Here is a 27,500-nt window from a genome sequence, read left to right on the forward strand (position 1 = left end):
AAACTGCACCTCTGAGTAACATCTGTATGGAGAGTCAGGATCAGAATGATGCTCCATCTATAATTCCTCATTCTGTGGTTGTAGGTTGGTCCCATCTTCTCATCTATACACTTCCTACACACACCTGATCAGCAGTTTATCATCTAATTATGTTTTCATCTCAGGAAATATTTAAAAGTCTCTGTTCCTGAAACGTTCTGTTTATTCTTTCTTTCTGCTAATAGATATAGATCAACCTTCTGAGCAAAGGGAAAAAACGCCACCAGCTCCATGTCCAGGTAAAAGTTTTTTAAAGCAGCTTCATGAACCTCTAACACTCTCGCTAAACGTATCGGCCTTAAAGGTGTTTCTGGGGGAACGCTTAAAGATCCTGTGAATTATTTTTTTTTACAACAGAGTGTTTCCCAAGTAAATGAGTTCCAAGTAAAACTATTTCAGAAAGTTAAGTACCCTTAATCACTCAATTAACCCGTAAGGAACCCAGAAGAACCTTATTGTATTTGAGTGTTTTATTTATAATAAAAGTTTATTGGTTTTCCCAAAATATTTTTATTTAGAAAGAAAACATATTTCCTGTCACATAGCAACAATACCATTCTCATTTTTGTTATACTTGCATATACACACATACATATATACACACACATACATATACACACATACATACATATATATATACATACACACACATACATATACACACATACATATATACACACACATACATATATATATATACATACACACACATACATATACACACATACATATATACACACACATACATATATATATATACATATACACACATACATATACACACATACATATATATATACATACACACACATACATACACACACATACATATACACACATACATACATATATATATACATACACACACATACATATACACACATACATATATATATATACATACACACACATACATATACACACACATACATATACACACATACATATATACACACACATACATATATATATATATACATACACACACATACATATACACACACATACATACATACATACATACATACATATATATATATACATACACACACATACATATACACACATACATGCATACATACATACATACATATATATATACATACACATACACAAAGAGTACAATCAACCAAACAGCACCCCCCACCCATCCCCCCACCCCCCCGGCTCATCATGGCTAACCAATATCTATACGTGGTTATGTACATCTTGTAAAATCCAACAACAGCCACGAAAATGGTGGGAAGTGTCTGTAAAATATGAAATAAAGGGTTGCCATTTATAAAAAAAAAAATAAAATAATAATAATAAAAAAAAAACCTTGTCCATACATCCCCTCATTGTATATTTTATTTTCTTGAGTTTTTTTTTTTATTTAGCAGACTTCCAACACAACAGTAGGGAACGTCTTGCTATCAGGGATGTGAAAGCGATCGTATCTTTTTGTGCAGAGCGTAATGGAACTGAGGCATCAGGAATCACAAAAAGTTTATTGGTTTAAAGAATTTAAATTAAGTGACACTAGTTCTTCCATCTCTTCTATCAAGACCCCAAATCAGTCCAATCTGAATCCTAGAAAGGCTCTAAATCTGTTTCTACTGATTTTCTGTTCTGTGTTTGTGAGAGCAGATCTCAATCAGCAGAAATCATCTGAACAGCAGAATCCTGAAGAAGTGAAAGAAACCCCACACGTTGCAGGTAAATATACATTCATGTAGATTAATGGAGTTACAGAACAACAGTGCACCTCAGAATACTGATGTAGTCGATGTAAATATCAACTTTATTTAGGTTTATTACTGCTCTTTATGTTAAACACTGAAATTTAGAAACTTCTTTTTTAATTGTGCAACGTGCACATTACTGTTGTCATTTTGTTAGCTGATACGTTCCTAGATCTATATTTTAATATGTTTTAGAAAGAAATTCGTACAGCACATAGGTATCAAGTTCATTATTGAGATTTTTCATAGAAACATGCAGTGTGTATTCAAAATTATAACTGCTGCTGTTTGCTGCCGCTCACTTCTACTTTTCAAAAACATAACATTTGCTAAAAATTTAATATGAATGCACTGATACTTAGTTCTGTTGACACCCAGAATCCAGAGAAGAGGACCCAGGATCCTGCTCCTCCTCACCAGGGTTCTCCACTGCTGGTTCAACCACTGATAAACCAAACTTCACTGCCTCTATCTCACATTTCAAACCTGCTGCCCCCATGTCAGAGATGGAACCTTCTGGTATCACCTCAAATCCCATAACTGCTGGCTCCAGCTCAAATCCCACCCCCCCTATCACCAGCTCAAATCCCACACCTGCTGCCCCCATGTCAGACATGGAACTTTCTGCCATCATCTCAAATTCCACACCCACTACCACCATTTCAGAGACCTTGCTTTCTGACAGACCCTCAAATCATACAACCGCTGCCTCTGCCGCAAATCCCAGACTCACTATCACCAGCTCAAATCCCACAACTGCTGCCACCAACTCAAATCCCACACCTGCTACAACCAACTCAAATCCCACACCTGCTGCCACCAACTCAAATCCCACACCTGCTGCCACCAACACAAATCCCACACCTGCTACAACCAACTCAAATCCCACACCTGCTGCCACCGACTCAAATCCCACACCTGCTGCCTCCAACTCAAATCCCACACCTGCTACAACCAACTCAAATCCCACACCTGCTGCCACCAACTCAAATCCCACACCTGCTACAACCAACACAAAGCCCACACCTACTGCCACCCCCTCAAATCCCACACCTGCTGCCTCCAACTCAAATCCCACAACTGCTGCCACCGACTCAAATCCCACACCTGCTGCCACCGACTCAAATCCCACACCTGCTGCCACCGACTCAAATCCCACAACTGCTGCCACCCCATCAAATCCCACACCTGCTGCCACCCCCTCAAATCCCACACCTGCTGCCACCCCCTCAAATCCCACACCTGCTACAACCAACACAAAGCCCACACCTACTGCCACCCCCTCAAATCCCACACCTGCTGCCACCCCCTCAAATCCCACACCTGCTACAACCAACACAAAGCCCACACCTACTGCCACCCCCTCAAATCCCACACCTGCTGCCACCCCATCAAATCCCACACCTGCTACAACCAACTTAAATCCCACACCTGCTACAACCAACTCAAAGTCCACACCTGCTGCCACCAACGTAAATGCTCCACCTGCTGCCACCAACACAAATCCTACACCTGCTGCCACCAGCTTAAATGCCACACCTACTGCCAGCAACTCAAATTACACACCTGCTGCCACCAGCTTAAATGCCACACCTACTGCCAGCAACTCAAATTACACACCTGCTGCCACCATGTCAGAGCCCAAACATACTGCCACCTTCTCAGAGTCTGCCACCGTCCCCACAACATCTGCAGGACAATTCATCTCAGTCCGTAAACATCCTACTAACAATGCAGATCAAAGAAGAATAAACATCAAACAGAGGAAGAGAAAAGACAGAGCAAATGAAAGAGAAAGCTCTTTTGACAAAGCTGAAGCAGGAGAAATCCCTGCCAAGAAGAAAGCACTGCAAACTTCTCCGAGTTCAAGCACAGAAAACAGAAAGTTCAAGCGTCTCTGTACGGGAGAAGCAGCAGACAGTGAAGGTAAGAAATGTGGACAAAATGAAGAGAAAAAGTGTGAAAATGTGAACAAAAAAATAACACGGACATTAATTTCCACCAGGGGAGAGCGATCCGATGAACGTGGATGAGTCTACCTGTTCTGCCCCAGAGGAGGACACCATGGATCATGAATCTGCTGAGGACTCCCACCGTGTGCCACCTACTGAGGACCTCGACATGCAGTGTGACTGAAGTTTATTACGCTTCACCTTTCAGTTTTTTACTGATTATTTTATACTGATAAAAGTCTTTATGTTGTTGGTTATTTTGGTTATTTTTATACAGATCTTGTATACACTGTACACGTACGGTGTTCCAGCTGTTTTATTTAGTGTCTGTTAGATTTTATTAAAAATCTGAATTGTAAATGAATTGTAAATACATCATACCATTTAACAAAAATCTGAATATTTCAGAAAATGTCATCTCTCACTGCAGAAATCACGGGGTTTTACTTATTACATTTTCAAATTTGTTTTAATTATTTATTTCTTATGTTTAACCAGATCAGAGCTTTCTTCAAAAATAATTTTTGACATTTAACATGGTTTCCCAGAGAATTCTGATGGCTGCCATGAATGAATTATATTAATGTGTTACAGAATAGGTGAACTAGCCAATCAGGTTATTGTTGTAAATGCACTGTGTGATGTATCTGTACGGGATGTTGTTGTGATTAAATGTCTTGAAATTATATATCAGCAAAAATAACCTTACAGTTTTAATTACTACTTTTTTTAAATGCATGATTTTTTAAATAAAAAAATTACATCAAAATTGGCAATGTCCTTATAATTTTGAAGTTAAATACATGGACCGGGTTTGGGTTAGGGGCTAGAGTTAGGGGTTTGGGTTAGGGGTTAGAGTTAGAGGTTTGGGTTAGGGGTTAGAGTTAGGGGTTTGGGTTAGGGGTTAGAGTTAGGGGTTAGAGGGTTAGAGTTAGGGGTTAGAGGGTTAGAGTTAGGGGTTAGAGTTAGGGGTTTGGGTTAGGGGTTAGAGTTAGGGGTTAGGGTTAGAGGGTTAGAGTTAGGGGTTAGAGGGTTAGAGTTAGGGGTTAGAGGGTTAGAGTTAGGGGTTAGAGTTAGGGGTTTGGGTTAGGGGTTAGAGTTAGGGGTTTGGGTTAGGGGTTAGAGTTAGGGGTTAGAGGGTTAGGGGTTAGAGGGTTAGAGGGTTAGAGTTAGGGGTTAGAGGGTTAGAGTTAGGGGTTAGGGTTAGAGGGTTAGAGTTAGGGGTTAGGGTTAGAGGGTTAGAGTTAGGGGTTAGGGTTAGAGGGTTAGAGTTAGGGGTTAGGGGTTAGGGGTTAGAGGGTTAGGGGTTAGAGGGTTAGAGGGTTAGAGTTAGGGGTTAGAGGGTTAGAGGGTTAGAGTTAGGGGTTAGAGTTAGGGGTTAGAGGGTTAGGGGTTAGAGGGTTAGAGGGTTAGAGTTAGGGGTTAGAGGGTTAGAGGGTTAGAGTTAGGGGTTAGAGTTAGGGGTTTGGGTTAGGGGTTAGAGTTAGGGGTGAGGGTTAGAGTTAGGGGTTAGGGTTAGAGGGTTAGAGGGTTAGAGTTAGGGGTTAGGGTTAACACACATCTACACTTCGCTATTGTCAGCCCCGGAGTCCCAGACATTCATCCTGTGTGGATTCTTTAGGAAAATAAAGAGATGTTTATTGTTATCTTGTTAAATCTCCATGTGCTTGGAAGAAAGCTTCTTTCCTTTGATGTTATGTGATTGGTCTAATATCACACGCGTTTTTCTGTATGCGAATCTGAGCTGTGAACTAATGAAGCCTGCACGTCAGCATGTCCATGCTCCCGGGACCACAGAACACTTCACCGTTCCATCCAAACTACATCCGCGGTGTTCAGCAGCGTGTGACTGAAACACAGCAGGAGACAGTGGGGCAGTCAGTTAACCGCTGATTCCTCTGATACCTGATCATCCATGAGTCTCAGTCCTGTACACACTCTTTTCTCTAAATCTACCAATCCTGCACGCTGGAGATCTTTATCTAAACTCTCTTCATCTTCATCTCCTTCTCCAGCTCTGTGAAAGCTCAGTAAGTTCAGGGTTAGAGAACGTGTGAGATGATTCACACCGACGCTCAACTCTGAGAGTGTGAACCCAGGTGAACTTTTATTACCTTCATTAGACCTAACGAGGTGAACCTGTGACCCGTTTCAGTCAGTCATCAGCTCCATGAACATCAGGTCAGTGTTTAAACATTACAGCAGGTTAGAAAACATCTGCTTCTTCAGCGAGAGAACTCTGAACTCTGAAATCTACTCGATTCTGTAGATAAACGGTACAGCAGAGGTACCTTTTTATTTATTAACCTACAGTGGATATAAAAGTTTTCACGCCCCTGTTTAAATGGCAGGTTTTTGTGAAGTAAAGAATGCCAGTGCGATCAATCATGTCAGATCTTTTCTCACCTTTAATGTGCAACTGCAAAATATACAAATAAAAAACTATAGAAACTTTTTTAGGGAAAAAATACAAATGAAAAACTTACAATAAGCTAGTCGCATAAGTGTGCACACCCCTAAACGAATACTTTGTTGAAGCACCACTGCACCACTCAGTGTTTCTGGGTAAGAGTCTATCAGCGTGGCACATCTGGACTGGCAAACAGTCTAGATCTTCAGATCGTGAGGGCGTCTCCTGTGTACGGAACGCTTCGGGTCACCTCACAGATATTTAGCTGGAGTCAGGTCTGGGTTCGGGCCGGGTCATTCAAACACACTGACCTTCCGGTGAAGCCGTTCCTTTGCTGATTTGGATGTGTGCTTCAGGTCGTGTTGAAAGGCTTCAGTTTACACATCTGTACAATGCGTGGCCTTTATTTCAACAGACCAGTGCAGCTGTAGGAACATATTTAAATTAAACTGAAAAAAACATCAATTGACTCAATAATTTGAACTGAATTTGTTGTGTTTATGTGTAAAGAAGGAAGTACTGAAATATTACTGAGCTATGTATGTGTATGTCAGTTGTAATTCAGAGATTTTGCAGTAGTGTGTATGATGAAACTGGAAGCTGGTATTTTAACTCCTGACTGATTTGAACAGACTGTACTGTATTCCTTTATTTTCACCTCCACGCATTAACACCAGGATAAACGTGTGGCAGGAATTCCACACGGCACGCCGTGCTTTACGGCCGCTGCTACAGTAATATATACAGTAGATAAATATTTATAGCACATATACACCAGCTGGTGTAAATATTCTGCTGTGTATTAAAATGCCAGAATAATGTTAAAGTCATTTACATCGGATAAACACAGTACAAGGACAAAATGTTTTTATTCATATAGAAGTACAGAAAAGACATAACATTATTATAGATTTTAATACTTAAAGTGTAAACACATAATTTAACACAGAATGAGCATGGCGAGACTTTTTACTGTTGTGTTAAAGAAAGCGTCCTGTTCAGGAAATTTTATAAAGTGTAAATGTCCAGGACCGAAATAAAAAACCCTACAGTTCAGTAGACTGTTATAAAGTGCTTCCGTGTTGGACCGATGATAAACAGGTTACTTCTCTCCAAACATCACTCCATCTCATCTTTAATATCATCTTTAATATCATCTTTAATATCATTTCATTTCATTGAAGGGAATTTTACTGTAACGGAATTTAATCTTAAAGCACCGAATACGTGGCACTTTTGGTCACATCTTTAACTTCAGGCTGGAAAGAAACGTCCCGAAACGTCCATCAGGTTTTGTGGGGTCACTGATGCACGTGGAATTAGACGTGAAGGGCACAAAGAGTGGATGAAATGCAGAAAGAATAAAACCCTGAGTTTTATCCTGAATGTAAAATTTGCACGTGGCCGCTGTACAGATTAAACATGACGCTCAGCCTGGTAGAGAAGTCTTTAGATTAAACTCGGTATTAAAGTCAGGAAACACACACGTGTTGAACATGAACATCACCGTCCACAGCACGTGCAGTCTACGACGGTGTAAAAACATCTAACAAACTCTACAAACTTCACTTTCTGACAGGATTTCAGTTTGGCACAAAATGCATCATGGGATTTGTACGATAATTATCGACCGACCTTCTCCTGTGTCCTGTTTGAGCTTTTATCTACACGTCTTTATAAAAAGTGAACCAGTGACGTGACGGCAGAATCCACAAGATCACAACTCTCAGGAACGTACTTTAGAGAACACGTGGGTTCTCCGTGCAGCTCGTTTGTAAAGCATGCAACACCTACACACACCAGAAGTTCCCGAGAAGCTCGCGTCAACTTCCTGTACAGCTGGACAACAACGTCCAACAAAAAAGTCCCTTTGAGAACACGTTTGATGCAAAATGTGAAAACTGCCGGAGTGGTTCTGTCCTGCATCGGAGAGAGAGATGACCTTCGACCCTGAATCGTGCATCTTACTGGCAGTGTCCGAGTGGAACCACGAAGAACCCTACAAAGAACTTTTGTAAAAAATACTGTTCAAGCTTCAAGTTTTTTGTCCACAAACAGTGACAGTGTGATGCAGAGAAGCGGCACCAGGCTGGACCTCGTCTGCATCGCAGTGGATTTCTGTCTTTGCATTGATTTGCATTGAGTTTGGTTTTAGTAGTGTGTCTGAGGTCCAGTGCCCTCTTCTGGGAACACACACCACTGAAAACATGACAAAAGATACTAAAGATATATTCAAAGTAAAACTAGTGTCTTTAAAAACAGATCTCAGAACATCTGTCCACTGGTGTCAGGTTCTGATGAGTCACACCACCGTCTCCTGCGCTTTAGCGTCCGTGAGGAAGGTGTCCAGCTGTGAAAGGTCCACCACGGCATCGCTCTTGTTTACAGAAATGTCTTTGAGATGGTCCTCATCACTTTGGTCCTTGGCGAAATTAACAAAAACCTGAAGAAAACAGAACGAGATAAGAGACCCATGTGGAATGATTAGAATTAAAACATAATGAATTATGGAATAGATACGGCACATGAAATACACCGCAAGTGTTCATCAGTTCATCAGGATTTCGGACGTGATCTTAGAACCCTTTCTGATTGGGAATCTCTGATGTAGGGGTACGAGTCTACACAGAAGCTAAATTTGAACAGTACACCTAATATCCAGCTCAGGACGTTCTTCAAGGGTTCTCAACTAATGTAACAAGGTTCCATCAAGCGCCTTTAAGGATTTTTCTCAGCTGGAGAAACTGATGAATCGTGTACATGGGGTTCTTCGCTTGCTAAATTTGGTTTCACTCAGAACATCTTACTTGGTCTAGCGTGGTCTGTGAGACGGAGTAGTCCTCGATGTGGAGCTGCGCTTTGTTCTTGGACAGGATGTTGAAGATCCGAGCCAGTGAGGAGAGAGATGATGGAAGCTGGTACTGCAGCATGTTCCTGTGTTTCTCCTTCAGGGTGCTGCCGGGTAGCTCGCGCTCAATCAGCTCCATCACCGGCTCTAGACGAGGCTCGGACCCTCCCACGCGCAGGATGATGGTGTAGCCATCACCGAACCTGAACAGACAATACTGATCAAACTCCGTTCTGCAGGAACTTCACATAAAGATCTCCATCACGCTTGTTACTGAAAGCGAGAGCTGTCCTGGGTTCCTACCTGTTCTTCAGATGCTGAACACTGCCCAGGCAACGGAACCTGCCATTGACCATGATGGCCATGCGAGTACACAGAGCCTCACACTCCTCCATACTGCCATGACGAACAGAGACAGGGTTAGACCGAACACCTCCATTAGCCAATAAAGGTTTACGTTTAATGTTAATTTAACAACAAAAACCAGTTTCAGTCTAAAACCCTAACATGTTCTTTGGTTTGTCCTTCTTGGGAACCTTCAGGGAGACAGACCCAAACCCCTGAAGGTTCTAGACTGAACTTTTCCTCTAACGGTACATGTTAAATGCTCTCTAGGGATTTTGGGGACATTATGGGTTATTTGCTTTCTACACAGGTTCCACTTTCTTAAAGAAAACCCTCTGGTGCAGGATTCAACATGGAACCTTTAAAAGTTCCTCTAAAAGGGACAAACTGAAGAATTCAAGAACTTTATTATTTTCAATTGTACTAAATACAAACTCAGAATAAAACTGAAACTTTTATAAAATTACTCTTAAAAAAGGTTAAATCCTTAAACGTTCTATATAGAACCCTACAGAAACCATGTTACATAAAAGCCCCATTAGAATGCTAGATCCCTTAAACGTTCACACAGCCCTTGAGGAACCTTTCTTTTTTTTTTTTTTTTAAAATAGAAGACTTCAACATTTTTGGAAATTCGAATTAAATTCTAATAGCAAAGTTCTGTTCAGAAAGTCCATACACTCGCAGTATCAGTAATCTCCTCCTGGTTCTTACCTGTGTGAGGTGAGAACGACAGACCGTCCCTCTTTAATGATGCTGAGGATACAGTTCCACAGAGCACGTCGTGCTTTCGGGTCCATACCGGTCGTGGGTTCGTCCTGTTCCAAAACAAGAACAGAGTGACGCATAAATTCCCAGAAAAACACAGGAACTGGGTCACTGTGTCTCGCTGTGGTTCTGTGCTTCGTCAGGACTTTAACAATCAAGCATCAGAGCCCTGTGTGTGGAGTTAAAGAGCAGCAAAAGGCAGACTGGAGGAGAAGGAGGATGGGGGGGGAGGGGAGATGGGTATTGTCTGATTCCTGGAAGCCAGGACGTGACCTCTAATACCTCATCCCGAGCAGGAACACTGTGTTCTCCCAGAACTCGGAGATCTAGGTTGTTTTTGCTTATACCAGTAAAGGAGGCTGGTGTCTGGTTTACACTCACCAGGAACACCACGGGTGGGCCTCCAATCAGAGCGATGGCCGTGGAGAGTTTGCGCATGTTTCCTCCGCTGTAGCTTCCCGCCGATTTGTCCACATACTTCACCAGACCCAGTTTACGGATTCCCCACTCTGCCACCTGAAACAGCACCGGGTACAAGGGTTAGCACTGAGTATGTGTAATGAACGTTTTCAATCACGCCCAGCTCTAGCGGAGTACTAACCTCGCACACTTCTTTTTCGGGCACTCCACGTAGAATGGCGTAAAACTCCAGGTGCTCTCGGCCGGTCAGCAGGTCGTTGATGGCGTCAAACTGAGGACAGTAGCCCATGTTCTGATGCACCTCATTGATCTCCGTCAGCACGCTGAAACAGAGTTTACAGTCAGTTTCTGTAGAAAACGCAGTTGCGTATTAGATATCGCGGTACACCGCAGCGTGCGGCTGAATTCTGCATTCCGGTGTTGATTAATTATCTGTAACAGCAGCTCTGACAGTAGTGTCGCTGCACATGGCCTCGGTTCTGCTCAGCGTACCTCTTGCCAGCTAAATAAGCCTCTCCGCTCGTGATGATCGAATCTCCAGTGAGCATCTTGAAGGTACTCGTTTTTCCAGCGCCGTTCACACCAAGCAATCCAAAACACTGCGAAGAGAAATGGCGTATTTAATATCGCACGCGTAATGCACTAAAACATCATGACTTGATGATATCTGGAGCTCTGAGGAGGTTTTACCTCTCCACGTGGAATTCCCACACACAGTCTGTCCACCGCTGGCTTCTGCTTCCTCTTATACACCTGTGATGATGTCACACCATCACGTTATTGCTCGAAGCTCTTATATTTACAGCTTTCTCTTTTGATTCATGCACTGTAGAAGAAGCAGGAAGTGATCTAACCTTGGTCAGCTGTCTGAGCTCCAGGATGTCACTCTGTCCACCTCCACCCAGGATCCTTTGCCTCTCCCTGGCCACGTCCTCGTCCTCCTCGCTGACTGGCTTCAGGTGAGCACTAAAGCCCCTGTAGGCACCGAGGTTTAATCAGCTTACAGAGAACACAGAAGACTCATAGATAAATCCACTGAGGAACCGAGGAACCGAGGCGTTACCTGGCCTTGATGCAGAAGCGATACTGTATGAGCACTGTAATGCCGAAGAAGACCACGCCTTCCACTGCCATAGCAAAGAGGTTCTTCCCCACCATGTCCCATGCCAGAGGAGAACGGAACCGATTCTCACCTGAGGATCCGCAGGTTGGAAATCATTTATATACTTCCAGAACTGAACAGAACCACAAATCACGGTGCTTCTGAACACAGCTTATTATTCTGTTGAAGGGAACTTTCCATAAAAAAAAGAAATCACTGGATCGTATCTTACCGAACCTCTCCAGAGCATCCGCCATGGCCTGGTTCTTCACCATGTCGATCAGCCCACGTCCCAGGCAGAAGTGAGGGAAGATCAGGAAGACGTTTTTCAAAATGTCATTGATGCCACCGACCTCCTGCATCAGGACACAGCGCACAGCGTAGCGTCGTACTTTTATTATTTTAATACAACACAGTGATTTAAAAGCACATTTTTACAATGATTATTATAAAACATATACATACTATACACTTATTATAAAAATATACACACCCCTGTACATTACAGTAACTGAATTCCGTAATAATGTGCGAGATTTTAAACGAATAACACATCACACTCATGTTACAGCCATGTTCTGTCCCTCATCCCTGTCTGTTACAAATATTATTAATAAAGCTTGAAATCCACGCGTGGGCGTGTTAGGGGTGTTATCACCGCTTCATCGTGAGACTTGGTCAGATCAGTTGAGTGATTCGAGTGACCCCCCCCGAGTGACCCCCCCCCCCCCCGAGTGACCCCCCCCCCCGAGTGATTCGAGTGACCCCCCCCGAGTGATTCGAGTGACCCCCCCCGAGTGATTCGAGTGACCCCCCCCGAGTGATTCGAGTGACCCTCCCCCCGAGTGATTCGAGTGACCCCCCCCCCCCCCCCCGAGTGATTCGAGTGACCCCCCCCCGAGTGAATCGAGTGACCCCCCCCGAGTGATTCGAGTGACCCTCCCCCCGAGTGATTCGAGTGACCCCCCCCCCGAGTGATTCGAGTGACCCCCCCCCGAGTGATTCGAGTGACCCCCCCCCGAGTGATTCGAGTGACCCCCCCGGGGCGGTTCTGTGCACGATCCGTACTCACATTGCTACCGAAAAGCTCCAGGACGAAGGTGGACACGCTGCCGTTGATTCCAATGAGGATGTTGACGCTGGTTAGGACCACGTAGGCCGTGCTGGGGATCTTAAAGAAGAATGATGCTGGGTACATCAGAGGAGTAATGGACCAGCTGTACAGAGACAAACACAACAACACGAGTCTTCAGTCTCATGGAGGACGGATACAGCTTTAACAGCAGCAGGCGAACATCTGGCTGAATTTACCCATAAAGCAGTAAAAGGAGCGCGAGGACAGGAAGGTTGGTGGACGAGACGTAGGCTTCCTGCTGGAAGCAGACGAAGATGATGATGACGAGTGTTGCAGGGACGATGTAGTTACACTGGAAAAGAAATACAAGAAAGGTTCGGTTAGTCTGAACCCTAACGCTAACCCAGTTACCACGGAAACAACAACATACAAATATCTTATCCAAATAACTCGCGTACATCGACTACGTTTTATTCTACCGTGAGAAGAATACAAAACTACAATAAAAATAAGATGTCTTTTAACTGAGAAGTTAAAAATTCTGTCTAAAATCCACGTATAATATATTTAATTATTATAAAATACACAGAAAACTGCGTGACAAGGTACTGCCATGAAGTTACTCTTACCCAAAGTTGATTATTTTCCTCTAACAGCATGTCCCCATGTGCCTTATTCCTCTTATAATATTATTCCTCTTACATTTATTAAAGAATGCAATACTTTTATCCAATTACAGTTACATTTAATATCGCAGAACGTCTGTGAGACGAGTGAGTTCCTGTTAATACTTACGTTACAGCAGCTATGAACACTCGTTCCCTCACCATCCCTCTCTCTGTTCCCTCTCTTTATTCCCTCTCTCTATTCCCTCTCTCTATTCCCTCTCTCTATTCCTTCTCTCTATTCTCTCTCTATTCTCTCTCTATTCTCTCTCTCTATTCTCCCTCTTTATTCTCTCTCTCTATTCTCTCTCTCTTTCTTCTCTCTTTATTCTCTCTCTATTCTCTCTTTAGTCTCTCTCTATTTTCTTTCTCTTTATTCTCTCTCTATTCTCTCTTTATTCCCTCTCTCTATTCTCTCTCTATTCTCTCTCTATTCTCTTTATTCTCTCTCTATTCTCTCTCTCTATTCTCTCTCTCTCTATTCTCCCTCTTTAGTCTCTCTCTCTATTCTTTCTCTTTATTCTCTTGAACTTATTAAGACATAAAACCGCAGCGTTTCATGTTAGAAAACACCAGTGTAATCTCCTCTGTCCTGAAGATGTTAAATAAATGAAAAGAAAGAAAACAATATCAGCGTTTTCACAAAAGTTTTACTCTGTTCATGTGGAGCGTGTGCATGTCGACCGAGCGCATTAATATAAACCTGTGATGTGCAGCTGCGCCACTGTCCGAGCCGCTGTCAGAGAAAACTAATCAACACCTCCTGACCAATCAGAATGCAGAACGGTAAATGATAGGACGATCTCTCACCATATCCCACAGAAAGTTTGCGAGCCAGTAGAGGAAAGGCTGAACTCCGCTGATGAACTGCATGTGCTTGGCTTTATTCACTCTCTCCTGAATGAGGAAGACCACAAAGCTGGCCGGGACGAAGGACATGGCGAAGATGACGCAGATGGACACCAGGACATCGACTGAGGTGGTCATCCTGACAAAAAATAAAACAACACGTCAGATGGAAGTCAGAGGGAAGCGCGTGCTCTGGGGGAACTTCAGGTTTCTGTAATGAGGAGCACGATTACTCACAAGGCCACCTGAGAGAGCTGCTCTTTAGTGAGGTTCAGCGGGTGGTTAAAAGCTTTGATAGCAAATTTGGCGGGGTTCAGACCGGCGGGCAGGCTGGCACGCAGGATTCCGTTGTTCATCACGTTGAGGAACGCGGCGATGCTGTGCCAGCCTTTGTTATTGAACCAGATCTGCACATGAAGAGGAGAAAGTGTCAAAACTGTCAATTCATCAATTTAGTGAAGCATGACATCATCATGATCATCATTCTGATGTCTCTGAAGTGTGACTGGAGAACATCTACGGTTCCTCACGTGTTCTCTGGATCCATTACTCTAGTAATCATACTCAATATTCATCATAAAGCACATTAAAAATACCGACCTTGACATTGTTATTGGTGTCCAGGCCACTGATGAAGCTGGATAAACCTCTCAGAAACCTGTCTGGTGCCGTGCCCTGCTCCCAAGAACAATAATGTAAATATAAGATTCAGTATTCTCTTGAAGACAAACAAAACTTTACAGAAATCCTAATAACAATCCAGAACAAATGAGATGAAAGACTGAAGAAAGAGGGGAAGATATCGTCTTATTTAGCTACTCTTAAACCAAAACAATGTCAAAAGACTCACTCTTTCCAAGCTGAAACGAGCACGCATGTGAGCGATAGCCTTGGAGATCTCATCCGAAGGGGGCAGGCCTTGTGAACTTCTGGCGCCCAATGAGAATCCGCCATATCTGTGACCAACCAATGAGAAAAGAGTCAGGTTAGCTGTACTGATTACACACAGACTACTGAATGCTGTCAGTACCGAACCTCACACATGGACATGTTTGATGGGGATTTTACTATTATGTAAATTTCACACTTATCATGAAAAGTTTTAATAAATTCACTGTTTAATTGATTAATGCATGATGTAAGACGCACCTGAACTCATTCACCCAGAGTTTGTTCTTCAAACTGCAGAAGAACATGAAACAAGCTGCTGTTAGAGATTTACACACACAACAACAGCGTTTATTCACGCCACCATCACTGAACGTCTCCGTAATCTTCCTCCTCACCTCTTTCCAATAATCTGAGCGTAGGTTTTCACCAGGTAGTCGGAGATGTTCCTCCCTGTTAGATTCTGCAGTGTGTCTGTACCGCTGGTTTTGATCTACACAAAGTGAACAGGAAGGCTTTTTTAAAATAAAATAAAAAGCCTCCACCCTGTCATTATCACACATAAAGGTAGCATCATTAGCCTTTATTGATCGTTCATTTTTACCTGTGGTGGTGGAAGGCCGCCTGCTCCCAGTGGACACTCGGGCAGCATCTTCTTCTTCTCCTCACAGCTGCACTCACAGAGAGGTGACGGGTTTTCCATGCTCCAGTTTCCGGTCTGAAACATGTCCGATACGGTCTTGGGAACTTCGGGAACAATCCACTCACTGTCTCTAATCGGACATGACCCGTCTCTGTTTTATAGAGAATGTAGTTGTTAGGAATTTAAGTAAATGTCAGAAAACACCTCACTCTTACACCGTCTAGTCACCATTTGATCATCCTCAGTGCTCTGTGGGCTTTGTCTTTTATGGAGTTTTGTGGGTGTGGCTAAACAATTACATAACATTTACATAGCTGGATAAACGAGACTCGGTACGAGCAAGACCTTATTCACAGAGATACCAAGGTACAAAATATTCACTCACCCAGGCGTCCCGTCCTCTGAACACCGCCCCCTGTAGGCCGGACTGTCCGTTAACGCGCCGAGTAGCTTGTTAGTGTGCGGATCGTCCGGGGCGTCGTTACTGACGTGAAATAGAAGAACTCAATAAGACTCTGGTTCACTGTATATACTTTAAACCTGTTATTGGAGGTGTGGTGTTTACCTGATGAAGGTGTACTGCTCCTCATACATGCTGGGCTCCAGCTCCAGACTTGGGTACTTTCCGAAAGGTGGCACAATTAGACTGAAGACCAGGGCAATGCACACGAACACAGCTGGAAGGACAATCTGGAAGTAGCAGACGTGGGTTAGGGAAAGGTTCAGAAAGATGCATGAAGTTTAGAAAGCTAATAGTGTGAGATGATCAGCGCACCTGAGCAAAGAATCCTTTCCGAGAGCGACGGGCATACAGGAAACGTTTCCAGAGTAAAGCCACAAACTGCTGCCTCTTCAGACTCCAACCTTTCACCTGGTACGAGCCTTTTCCATCAGAGACTCCTAACCAGTCCGTCTCCCGGGATTCTGAACATGTGATCGAACGCCACAAATAAACGCCTTCACTACGCCATGTGAAGTAATATGTGATGTGATGTTGCTAGTGAGAAGGTGGTGTTATGGACAGACAATAAAAGACAAAAGTACCTGGATCACCTTCAGAATCATTCAAATCAAAGCTGTCATCCTCGGTGAAGGGCTTCAGACAGCTCTGATGGTCACCAAACGCATGCCGGCGGTGCCTCCTTGGAATAGTGCCATCTAGAGGACAAAATGATTGGGAAAATGAGCATTTTCTAGATCCTTTAACTTGTAGTGGTGATATTCTGACTGTGGGCTCAGTTTGTTTGATCTTACCCGCGGTTACAGCGTCGACTCCGTTATCATCCGCAACTTTCAGGAAGATCTGCACCACAGAGAAGAACCTGGTCACAATGCTGTCACATTCAGCATGGCAAAGATATTATTAGGTCTATCTATCTACACTGACTTACCTCCTCAAGCGTGGTGTCTGAAATGCCGTAGCTGGAGATGCCGAGGTCGACGAGGCGATCATCAATCTCGTGGAAGAGTTCCACAAAGCCACCATCCTTCGCTGCTTCATAAGGCAGCACGTAGGTGATCTCATGGCCCAGATCCTCCACCAGTCTGGCTGAGGGAACGTGCTTGAAGATGACGTTGGAGATCAGGGAGATGTCTGGAATGTCAAACATTTAAATAAAAGTAGATATTGTAAAGTTCTGATTCCACAAAGCGGAAGTTCTGATTGGTGCGTTCTGGTCGAACATTACCGATGGTGGTAGTTTCACTTTCGTGGTCACTTCCAAGGCCGGCGTCAGAGCTGCTTTCAGAGACGCTGTCATCCTGCATGGACAAAATGATTGGTTTGTATACAGTGACTATTCAACATTTTAACCAGGCTTTTCTCACAGGTTTGTCACCACGAACCTTCTTCAGACTGTTCTTGGAACAGGACACGGTGTTGCTGGAGGTGCGGCATGAGCTCAGAGACAGGTCAAAATCCCTCTTGACCAGAGTTAGGTAGTATCCAGTGCCCAGCTGGGTCTTCAGGAATAGGGAGGATCCCACACAGCACAGCTTCCCATGAGAGATGATGGCAATGCGGTCGCCCAAAATATCGGCCTCGTCCATGTGGTGGGTGGAGAGGATGATGGTTCGACCTGATGAAGATGAAAATCAGTCCATTACCCAGCTACATGAACAATTTAACGTGCTGAGAAATGCTCAGATTTCTTCACTTACACCTCAAGCGTGGACTTTTCATGAGGAATCTACCTGTACACTTGGGGAACATTATTTGAACCCAGAAGAACTTCAGCTACGAGATGGTCTGGTGTTAACAGGTTCTGATAAGCTGTGTGAATGCAGTGTCTGTTGTTACGCCTCATTTTTCATTTATCAGAGTATTTCTAGTTCTCCTTATCCCAAGTGTAGGCACTTTTTTAGGCATATTTCATTCATTTCAGATTAATCCTCGCTCTGGATTTGGGTAATTATAATTCTAGAATTAATTTATGCACATTTGTCCTGCCACACGTTACACAGACGTTAAAACTGGTAATAAATATTGATTTCCCATACCTTGCCGATACTTGAGCAGCAGGTCCCAGATGCCCCTGCGAGCGTACGGATCGACCCCAGCTGTCGGTTCATCCAGGATCACGACCTTTGAACCTCCAACAAATGCCAAAGCAACAGAGAGCTTCCTTTGCATTCCTCCTGTAATAGAATCAACACCGTTGATGCTCATGACGCAAATGACCTTCGGCCAGTTTTTTGGACGTTCTAGATCTTTCACGTGAGCTTACCTGAAAGCTGACTAGTACGAGATTTGCGTTTGTGAGGGAGGCCTAAATCTGAAACGATCTGCTCCACCTCGGACTTCACCTTCTCCTCTGACAGGCCTTTCAGACGAGCATAGAACCAGATGTGCTCTTCTACCGTCAACCTGGAGGCCAAGCAAGAACAACACGTTTTAGAACAAATGCTCGAGTTCTTGATTGAGTTTGGGGATAAAAATCAATCTGAGGTTTTCATGGTAGTAAAATTATCCGTAGAAGAACGTACATGCTGAACAGGACATTGTGCTGAGGACACACTCCCAGGTTCTGACGGATGGCGCTTAGATCTGAACGGATGTCCTTGCCCATAATGTAAGCGGTGCCAGATGTGGGAGGGAACAGGCCAGTTAGAATGGACCTGAAGGGGGAAATCATCATTCAGAACAACTGAACATAAACGTTTGCTTCCTGTAGAAGAGACTCTTGAAGAGAATCTTACATGGTGGTGGTCTTTCCTGCTCCATTGTGGCCCAGGAAGGAGGTAATCTGATCCTCGTAGAAGCCCAGCGTGAGGTCATCCACTGCCAGCTTGTTGCCATGTCTGTAGACCTTCACTAGATTCTCGATGTAGACACCGGGTTCCAGATCAGCCGGTACCTCCTCAATGCACACAGCTTTGGGAAAACCAGAACAATGAGCTTCGTACAGTTGTTTATTTGGATAAACTATAAACAAAAAGATATAAATACCTTCTGCGTTTTCTTTCTTCTTGGTGGAGGAAGCTGTCGTCCAGCCGCATTTCTCTCCGCACCAGTAAGATTTGGTGAGGGGGAAATACCACGGCCGGGGAATGCCGTACTGACCTGGGGAGATTTAAAAGCATTGCAGTGCATGAATAGTTTGGAACTCCTGCCTGTGACTCATCAGCGAAACGTATGAATGCTGAATGAACTGAACGGCGGGGGGATTACCTGGGAAGACAGCCTCGATATACCACGTCATGATGGCGTACAGCACGGCATCTATCAGCATGAGCGAGATGGAGGTAGTGAGGCTGTAGTTGTCCTCCTGCATGGGGCTGGACAGCAGGTTGTTCCACTGAATGCCCACTCCCTGCTCCTCGAACAGCGCAAAGTACTCACAGCCAAAACCGAACGCCACTGGAGACAACAGGCTCTGAGAGACAGACACAGTAATAAATCCAAGCTATCTTCTCAAGGCCTAGAGGTATTCTCATATTCCGAACCCCTCCTCTGATTAACACACTACTCACCACGACCACTTTAGCCCCGAAGCCAATGTAGTCCTGCCAGGCCACACACAGGACATAGGGCAGGTACAGGGTGAAGTAGATGATGCCCCCACAGGCGGCGGCCAGGTTGGCCCGAGAGAACAGCGTGCTGATCAGGAAACACTGCATGATGGTGACGATGGCGAAGGACACCAGGAAGAGATAGACCACACCCGGGTCACTGTAGGGCAGAAGGTTCCCCACCTGTAACGTAGAGAGACATTCAGAGGATCAAACTGTGACTTTAATTACTTTCAGTGGAGATGATTGATTGATTGATTGATTGATTGATTGATTGATTGATTTGGAAAAATGTTTGTGTCTAACACGATGCCATGAAAATCTATCATATTACACTGATAAGTATTTTTTGTAGAAGGATGAGGAAGAGTCACACCTTCAGGATGAGGACCAGCAGGGCGGCGCTGATGAGCAGTGGGATCAGGCTGCTAATGAACCAGCTCAGCCACAGGATCCCGTTATCCAATCCCATAATCCTCATGGTCTCCTTCAGACGCGCCTCTTTCTCGTACACTATGCCTTTAATAATGATGGCCACTGAGTACATCCAGGCCAGCGTCATGAAGAGCGGCATCGAGCGACTCATCACACGCAAGAACCTACACACAGATAAACACAGAGACAAACAACAGACAGGGCTCAAATAAACGAAGACAAAAGACTGCAAAGTTGAACTTTAACGTAAAAGGTGAAAACCTACATATCATCGACGTAACACGGGTACGGCATCTGCTGGATGTAAACGCCAGTTCTTTCCTTGCTTCCTGTCAGAGCCCGGATAATCCCGTGTTCAACAACGTCCTGTAGGTATGAAAATCCTCCCCAGATGTAGCGCAGATCCTCATATGGGTCCGCACGGGGACCAGGGTCCCAGTACCTGAGAGTACGAAACACGATACTTCATTTAAAATAAACATTTACAAGATTAAATAAGTCAAATATAAACAGACGGTCATTTACGTTCTGGTCACATGACCGTGATGCTTGAAAAAGAACCCAAACGGTTCCCTACCCGTCCTTGATCTTATTGGTACGCTCCACGTTGTCGATGTCCATGCGAATCTTGTAGTTGACATTGGGAGGAAGTTCGGAGGAATCGGCCTGCATGTCCGGAAACACGATCCCGGCCCAGAACTTGCGATTGTCCAGCAGTCTCATGGATTTATTCACCAGACGCTCCTCGCTCGACACCGGCTCCAACTTGTCCAAGTTCACACACTTTAGATTGAAAAGAAAAAAATCAACCAACATTTGATTTAGGAGCAGAGAAAACATCACAAGACCAGACAGCAGGACTGGGATTTTACTCTGGTGATGGCTTCATGTCTTCTACTAAACATTAACTTTAAGAATGAAATTACAAGCAGGAAATGCAGCACTTCTGATATTTAAGGTTTCAGCATCGTGGCATGAATACACACAGAGATCTCCTTCACAAGCATGATTAACACACCTCACAGCAGTGTGCACAGCGAGTAGAAACACGTGGGTTTACCTCCATGAAACGTGAGATGGTCAGAATGGCCTGGTCCGTCTCATTAAACGCGTCTCTCCAGGTGTACCCTGTACCCGGGGGGCGCGTGTCCTCAGAGGCTTTAGTCAAGAACTGTGAAATGTCCTCCACTCGCCAGTCCGTCCCTTTCAGCCTGTCGTTGAAGAACTGAGCGCTGGCGTTATTCTGGAGCAGAGTCTACAGAGGAAGGACATCACATGCTCAAAAAGTACTCCTCCGTATCACTCAAACGTACCGAGAGTCATAAGCTAGCGTGCTAGCATTACATCAAGAAGAAGGAAAGCGATTTTTTTATGATGTGTGCAATATTCGAGTGTAATGCAATCTGTTTGTCCACGGTGTGGCGCTGTGGAGTTAATATGATATCTATCACAGTCAACTCACTCTCACAAGATCCACTTCTTCACTGCTCTCCATGAAGTCCCAGACCTTCACCCTCATCTCCTCCCACATGCCTCCTAAATCCCGCAGCACACCCAGCTCCTGGAACGTCTTATTCACCTGAGAGAGAGAGACGGGGGGGGGGGGGGGGGGGGGGGGGGGGGCAGACAGGAGGAGAGAGAGACAGGAGGAGAGAGAGACAGGTGGAGAGAGAGACAGGAGGAGATGAGAGACAGGTGGAGAGAGAGACAGGAGGAGAGAGAGACAGTCAGACAGACACTTCACATGAAATAAAGTGATGATAACTGTCAGTCACTCGGACAGAGACGGACCTCGTGTATAATCTTGCGTGTAGCCGGTGTATCAGGTGTGTATAAGATCTTCCCCATGAGCAGAGGCTTCAGCGCTCTCCAGATCATCCGTGAGATCGGAGTCGACTCCAGATTCTTCATCATGCTGTTACAGTACGGAGCTGAAGGAGAGGAGAAAGAAGACACTCCACTGAGCGGATGTTCATGATAACTCCGATGTTTTAATGACTGATATTCTCCGAGAATTTACAGCAGAACTTACTGGACGTGTTGTCGTAGGCGGACGCGGGCTCGTTGTCGCTGTCGTTATGGTTACCGAACAGGGCCTTGTAGTTGTTATCTTCGTACCAGTTGAGGGATTTGATCTTCAGGCCGCCGCCCTCTGGATGTCCACACACGATGCGTGACACGGCTTGGTACACGTGATTGGGTGAGTTTGTGGCGTTTCCGGTCAGGAAAAGGATCTCATTCCTCATGTCACGCCAACTCTTCATGCTCACCAGCTGCGAGAGAAAATCAGGAATCATTCGTTACGGACGCGGAGATCAGGGATAAATCCCAGACTGTGCTTATAATGGTCTTATAACGAGCTGTTAATGAACAAACAAACATCATCAATGTTTTAAAAACATACATTTTCACTATATCGAGTGAGGTATACAGAAATGTGTATAATGTTATAGGTGTTTTAGATTAAAGAGACATTTTTCATGTCATTAAAGCAACATGAACGTGAATATAGTGCAATTACAATGAATTTCTATAAACAACTAATTAATAATGTAGAAACCAGAAGGGCTGAGACTGAAACTAAACCCCAGCGTCGGCCTGAAGGGGGCGCTGCTGAGCTGCTGAGTGCAGGATCAGTACCGCGGGTTACTCTCGGTCACAACGCAGGAGACGAACAAAAGATGGTAATGAAACACACACTTTATGAACACATCTCCACTGCGTAAGCTCTACTGTGTGTGTGTGTGTGTGTGTGTGTGTGTGTAGTGGGGTTACTACATGTCTTTTTGTTAAGGAAAAGCGAAAGACATGATGTTTTCTTGGAGAAGGAAATGATAAAGCGTGTGCGATGTTCGGTACTTTACTCTGACCATATACTTTTGTCTGGAATAAACGGAACGGAGAGGTTACTCCGGGTCAGACTGGAACTGACCTGCTTCCTCAGCGAGCAACGACAAAGACGAGAAAGCAAGAAATGCTAGAGTTTATCACGGAGGAAAACGTTACAGTCACATTTAAACTGATCTTCATCACAAGCGTGATTATTAAAACATAAAGACGTTCATTTCCTGATCTCTGTTGTGTTTGTGAGTGAAACAGCTTTTTCCAGTCTTCATTCCTAACGACTCATCTCTCACTAATCACACTTCTCCCTTCAGACAAAGCTGAATCACATCCTACAGGCATCCAGATCTCACCACAAACAACAGCTACTGTAAACACATAGCGTTCTGAGGAGGAGACAGAGTCACGCAAACAAGAGCAGAGGAACTCGAGGAGCCTGCAACGACCTGCAGTAACCTCCCATCCTACAGCCTCGCTGCGGGGTTACTGCAGTTCGACGAGCGCTAAAAACCGCAGCGTGAGAACAAAAGAGAAGCTGAGGCAGGGGAACTGTTTCTGTTTCATTTCCTTTGTAAACGCTGACAGTCATGGTGTGTGTGTTAACTGTGTGACACGACTGAAATATCTTGGCCTTTCTGTGTGTAAACAAGCACAACGCCTTCATGACGGTTCCCTTTGTTTTATTTCATGCACACAGTCCACATCTTGCAGAACAGCAGTGACTGAAAGTGACCTCGTGTTCCGCTCAGCTGTTGAACTGTATGAGAGCAGGATCTGCCGGCGTCTGGTAAATCACTCATGACTTTCTGACTCGGCTCCGGTTTCCAAACTTCCAAAGCTGAGCAAGAGGCCAGACAACCCAGAGACTCCTTCTCACTACTTCTGTAGAAAACGCTTCGGTGGGCGGAGCTATAGTACATACTGTCTGAGCTTAATCTGTGATGTCACACAATAAACTCAACAGCTTTCAACCAATCACGCCTAACGTAAACGTTTACAGGGCTCCAGTATAGGTGCAAACATTTAGCGGCAGGACGAGAGTGCTGAGCTAGGTAGCTAGCTGTCTTAGCGAATGTCTGTGATGAAGACACGGTGGTTGTCATGGTAATGCTGAAATAGAATAGAGTCTCTCTGAAATCCCACTGGTGTGAATAATGTGAGTTTATTAGCGGTTTTCTCTCGGTCTTTTCTGATATTAGAGACGGCAGGATGACGTGTAGGCGTTTCCGAATTTGATATATTCATACATACGTGCATGTCCTGCCGTGTTTAATGAGGTGCAGAGACGTTCCTCGGCTATTATTAAAGTGCCTTTCTCGTGTTAAATAATCTCCGAGCCCTGGCGTTTGACCTACATACAGTAAAGTATGTTCTGGAAATTGTACCGGACGTATCACACTTCCCTCCCTGGCATTTCATTTTGCTTCCAGACGAGGATGAGGGATATTTTGGGAACGCTCACCTGAACAGCCAAAGATCCCAGACTCTCCAGAAGCGTATCAGTGGCCAGAGACACGTCCTGGACCAGTTTAGGGTTGGATCTGACGTCGTTCTGCGAGAGGAGAGTAAGACAGGTCAGGATTTTGATATTCTGTTTGTTATGGGAGTAAAGCGTGACCATCGTGACCTTTTATTATTGAAAAACAACAAAACCAGTGTTCTGTGTGATGCGAGTTCACAGTGACGTGCGTCCCACACGCCGACGCACTCGGACCAGCGCCATGGATTTCCTATTATATGGTTAAAAAAAGGACAATGCTCAGTCTGTGATAAAGCGTGTGATGTCGCGGTTTCCCGTAATCGTTCCACAAAGTCTGTATTGTAGAAATTTACCCGTAAATTGCCCCGAATTCATTCTGTCCATTTTTCTTGCGTACCGACCGCTAGACCTGCGTGATTACGGCTGAAATGATCAGCGTGACTATTTGGCCTGTTCTGCTGTTTAAGAAGAGAGGCAGATTAAAAGAAAAACACGCACGTCTTTTCTGTGAATAAACCTAATAAAGCTCGTTACGTCAGAACTAACAGAAGCTCCAATTAACGAGGGACCGAACTGTCCCAGTTTTCCGTAACGAAAACTGCACCATATCAGCGATGTAAAGCGTCCGCTGTCCCAGTCCCAGTCAACGAGCTGTTACTATAGAAACGATGACGTATTCCAACCAGAGCGTTACTATAAACCTGCGCTACTGCTGGTAGAGAAAATTCATCAACACCTCCTGACCAATCAGAATCCAGAACTCAGCAGCGCCGAGGTGGAATCTTGAATAATAAAACAGTTTAATATCTACGTATCTAACTGTAAACAAAGGAAGCTTACTTTCCCTCGCTCTGGTCACATGGGTCTGTACGTGTCTTACCCGTATGGGTTTCAGGAAGTCAAGGTTGGACAGGAAGTGGCTCTCTGCGCTGTTCAGCCAATCAGCAGGCGACTGACAGATGATTTTCTGCGTCATCTCGGAGACGTCAGGATCGGCGATGCGGACAAACTCCTCCAACGACGTCGTGTTGCACAGATCTCTCAGGTGCACGCCGAAACCATTAATCAGCACCTGGGGAAGCGGTCACACTCGCTCTATAACTCATCAGCACAACATCACCAACCGTCTGATCAGTGAGGAACTTCATATCCCCTGTGGAGAGAGAGTCCTGCACTGTCCCCTCTCCCCTCATCCTCTCCTCCCTTCATCCCCTCCTCTCCCCTCTCCCCTCATCCGCTCCCCTCATCCTCTCCTCCCTTCATCCCCTCCTCTCCCCTCTCCCCTCATCCTCTCCTCTCCCCTCATCCGCTCCCCTCATCCTCTCCTCCCTTCATCCCCTCCTCTCCCCTCATCCTCTCCTCCCTTCATCCCCTCCTCTCCCCTCATCCCCTCCTCTCCCCTCTCCCCTCATCCGCTCCCCTCATCCTCTCCTCCCTTCATCCCCTCCTCTCCCCTCTCCCCTCATCCTCTCCTCCCTTCATCCCCTCCTCTCCCCTCATCCTCTCCTCCCTTCATCCCCTCCTCTCCCCTCTCCCCTCATCCTCTCCTCCTTTCATCCCCTCCTCTCCCCTCATCCGCTCCCCTCATCCTCTCCTCCCTTCATCCCCTCCTCTCCCCTCTCCCCTCATCCTCTCCTCCCCTCATCCCCTCCTCTCCCCTCATCCGCTCCCCTCATCCTCTCCTCCCTTCATCCCCTCCTCTCCCCTCATCCTCTCCTCCCTTCATCCCCTCCTCTCCCCTCATCCTCTCCCCTCATCCCCTCCCCTCATCCCCTCCTCTCCCCTCATCCTCTCCCCTCATCCCCTCCTCTCCCCTCATCCTCTCCCCTCATCCCCTCATCCCCTCATCCTCTCCCCTCATCCCCTCCTCTCCCCTCATCCCCTCCTCTCCCCTCATCCTCTCCCCTCATCCCCTCATCCTCTCCCCTCATCCTCTCCCCTCATCCCCTCATCCTCTCCCCTCATCCTCCCCTCTCCCCTCATCCTCTCCCCTCATCCCCTCCTCCCCTCACGTGTCTGTGGACTGCAGACGTCTGGTGAATGCTCAGTAATCTGCACTGCCTCGTGGTTTGACCTTGTGTAACACAAACAGCTCTCCTCCGTACAGGAGTTTATGAATAAATACTTATTACAAAGCGTCCAATTTTATATCTCCGTATTTTACTGACTGGAGCAAGGGCATGAAGAATGTTCTGATATCCGAGTGAACAAACACGAACGTTAAACACGGCTGACTGAGACGTGTTTAAAAACCATTCTTACTTTTTCCAGGTTGACGTTGGCATCCACGATCTGCTGCACGGCGTGTCTGCTCAGCGTCGCGTTCTGCTCCAGGAACGCAGACAGGGTTTCATTATCGCGCAGGAAGTCCTTCAACTTAAACCCTGAAATAATAATAATAATAATAATAAAAATGATGAGATTAATAAAAAAAAACACACATTGAAAAGTTTTTACACAGAGTTTTTATCCGTTCACAGTTACAGTTATTTCTTATTTTATTTACTTGTGCTGATTTGCATGGAATAATAAACAGATCTCACTAAACAACAACAGTGAAATCCCCCACTCAGCAATAACACATGATAATGCAGCCATTGTCACGATGACAATAAACATAACCCGAGGAACAGTGCGGCGTGGTATTTAGGACAGACAGGGCAGGAAGAAAAGAGAGTGAGACAGCTCGTCGTGTTCAGTATGTCAGAACATTCCAGAAGAGCTGTCTGTGTAAATGGGTTCGAGCCAGACTGAGGTTACAGAAGGTCATTCCTCTTTGGGCACCCTTTTATCATTCTGTATTCAGTAAAGCGTTTGAATAACGTTGCTGCAATGTTGTCTAAAGGTTTCTGTGCTAACAGTTCAACCAGATGAAGACACACCGTGTTTATATAAGACTTTATATTTGTAATACTTCATTAAACTTGAGCACCAAAAATGCTGCAAAACAAGGACCTCTTTAAAGACGTTGATGGAACATCGCCGTAGAAATCCAGCGTAGA

The 27,500-nt window shown here is 45.0% G+C and overlaps 2 protein-coding genes and 1 long non-coding RNA gene across 6 annotated transcripts in view; 1 reads left to right on the forward strand and 2 right to left on the reverse strand.

Annotated features, from left to right (window-relative positions):
- Positions 1–105, reverse strand: part of LOC128629474 (uncharacterized) — a 1,468-nt gene extending 1,363 nt beyond the window's left edge. The window contains exon 1 of the long non-coding RNA XR_008393825.1: positions 1–105. This exon is cut by the window's left edge and continues 26 nt beyond it. This is a non-coding gene — a long non-coding RNA (uncharacterized LOC128629474).
- LOC108260607 (cell surface glycoprotein 1) overlaps positions 1–4,499 on the forward strand; it is a 10,246-nt gene extending 5,747 nt beyond the window's left edge. The window contains exons 8-12 of the mRNA XM_053677730.1: positions 1–84; positions 225–278; positions 1,669–1,737; positions 2,142–3,689; positions 3,769–4,499. The exon at positions 1–84 is cut by the window's left edge and continues 12 nt beyond it. Of these exons, the coding sequence (XP_053533705.1) occupies positions 1–84; positions 225–278; positions 1,669–1,737; positions 2,142–3,689; positions 3,769–3,899 (1,886 nt within the window). The 3' untranslated portion in view covers positions 3,900–4,499. The remainder of the gene's footprint in view (positions 85–224; positions 279–1,668; positions 1,738–2,141; positions 3,690–3,768) is intronic.
- Positions 4,500–6,975: 2,476 nt separating this feature from the next.
- Positions 6,976–27,500, reverse strand: part of abca1a (ATP-binding cassette, sub-family A (ABC1), member 1A) — a 29,217-nt gene continuing 8,692 nt past the window's right edge. The window contains exons 6-50 of one of the 4 annotated variants that reach the window (XM_017460993.3): positions 26,761–26,882; positions 25,379–25,570; positions 24,481–24,570; positions 22,207–22,447; positions 21,966–22,105; positions 21,637–21,753; positions 21,235–21,429; positions 20,752–20,957; positions 20,440–20,616; positions 20,116–20,338; positions 19,701–19,922; positions 19,399–19,603; positions 19,177–19,290; positions 18,927–19,101; positions 18,714–18,845; positions 18,455–18,594; positions 18,228–18,365; positions 17,574–17,806; positions 17,417–17,489; positions 17,120–17,322; positions 16,983–17,031; positions 16,782–16,886; positions 16,504–16,652; positions 16,294–16,418; positions 16,114–16,212; positions 15,690–15,879; positions 15,484–15,578; positions 15,347–15,379; positions 15,048–15,153; positions 14,798–14,872; positions 14,435–14,604; positions 14,159–14,336; positions 12,920–13,035; positions 12,681–12,825; positions 11,841–11,964; positions 11,570–11,699; positions 11,361–11,481; positions 11,197–11,259; positions 10,999–11,105; positions 10,688–10,829; positions 10,468–10,602; positions 10,033–10,136; positions 9,277–9,369; positions 8,933–9,176; positions 6,976–8,568 (exon numbers count right to left, since the gene is read on the reverse strand). In XM_017460993.3, the coding sequence (XP_017316482.1) occupies positions 8,428–8,568; positions 8,933–9,176; positions 9,277–9,369; positions 10,033–10,136; positions 10,468–10,602; positions 10,688–10,829; positions 10,999–11,105; positions 11,197–11,259; positions 11,361–11,481; positions 11,570–11,699; positions 11,841–11,964; positions 12,681–12,825; positions 12,920–13,035; positions 14,159–14,336; positions 14,435–14,604; positions 14,798–14,872; positions 15,048–15,153; positions 15,347–15,379; positions 15,484–15,578; positions 15,690–15,879; positions 16,114–16,212; positions 16,294–16,418; positions 16,504–16,652; positions 16,782–16,886; positions 16,983–17,031; positions 17,120–17,322; positions 17,417–17,489; positions 17,574–17,806; positions 18,228–18,365; positions 18,455–18,594; positions 18,714–18,845; positions 18,927–19,101; positions 19,177–19,290; positions 19,399–19,603; positions 19,701–19,922; positions 20,116–20,338; positions 20,440–20,616; positions 20,752–20,957; positions 21,235–21,429; positions 21,637–21,753; positions 21,966–22,105; positions 22,207–22,447; positions 24,481–24,570; positions 25,379–25,570; positions 26,761–26,882 (6,377 nt within the window). In that variant the 3' untranslated portion in view covers positions 6,976–8,427. Of the gene's footprint in view, positions 8,569–8,932; positions 9,177–9,276; positions 9,370–10,032; positions 10,137–10,467; positions 10,603–10,687; positions 10,830–10,998; positions 11,106–11,196; positions 11,260–11,360; positions 11,482–11,569; positions 11,700–11,840; positions 11,965–12,680; positions 12,826–12,919; positions 13,036–14,158; positions 14,337–14,434; positions 14,605–14,797; positions 14,873–15,047; positions 15,154–15,346; positions 15,380–15,483; positions 15,579–15,689; positions 15,880–16,113; positions 16,213–16,293; positions 16,419–16,503; positions 16,653–16,772; positions 16,887–16,982; positions 17,032–17,119; positions 17,323–17,416; positions 17,490–17,573; positions 17,807–18,227; positions 18,366–18,454; positions 18,595–18,713; positions 18,846–18,926; positions 19,291–19,398; positions 19,604–19,700; positions 19,923–20,115; positions 20,339–20,439; positions 20,617–20,751; positions 20,958–21,234; positions 21,430–21,636; positions 21,754–21,965; positions 22,106–22,206; positions 22,448–24,480; positions 24,571–25,378; positions 25,571–26,760; positions 26,883–27,500 lie in introns of all 4 variants that reach the window. The other 3 variants (XM_017460992.3, XM_047152330.2, XM_047152329.2) reach the window with 3 other exon arrangements.

Source organism: Ictalurus punctatus, chromosome 29, assembly GCF_001660625.3.
Source record: "Ictalurus punctatus breed USDA103 chromosome 29, Coco_2.0, whole genome shotgun sequence".
Taxonomy (NCBI): domain Eukaryota; kingdom Metazoa; phylum Chordata; class Actinopteri; order Siluriformes; family Ictaluridae; genus Ictalurus; species Ictalurus punctatus.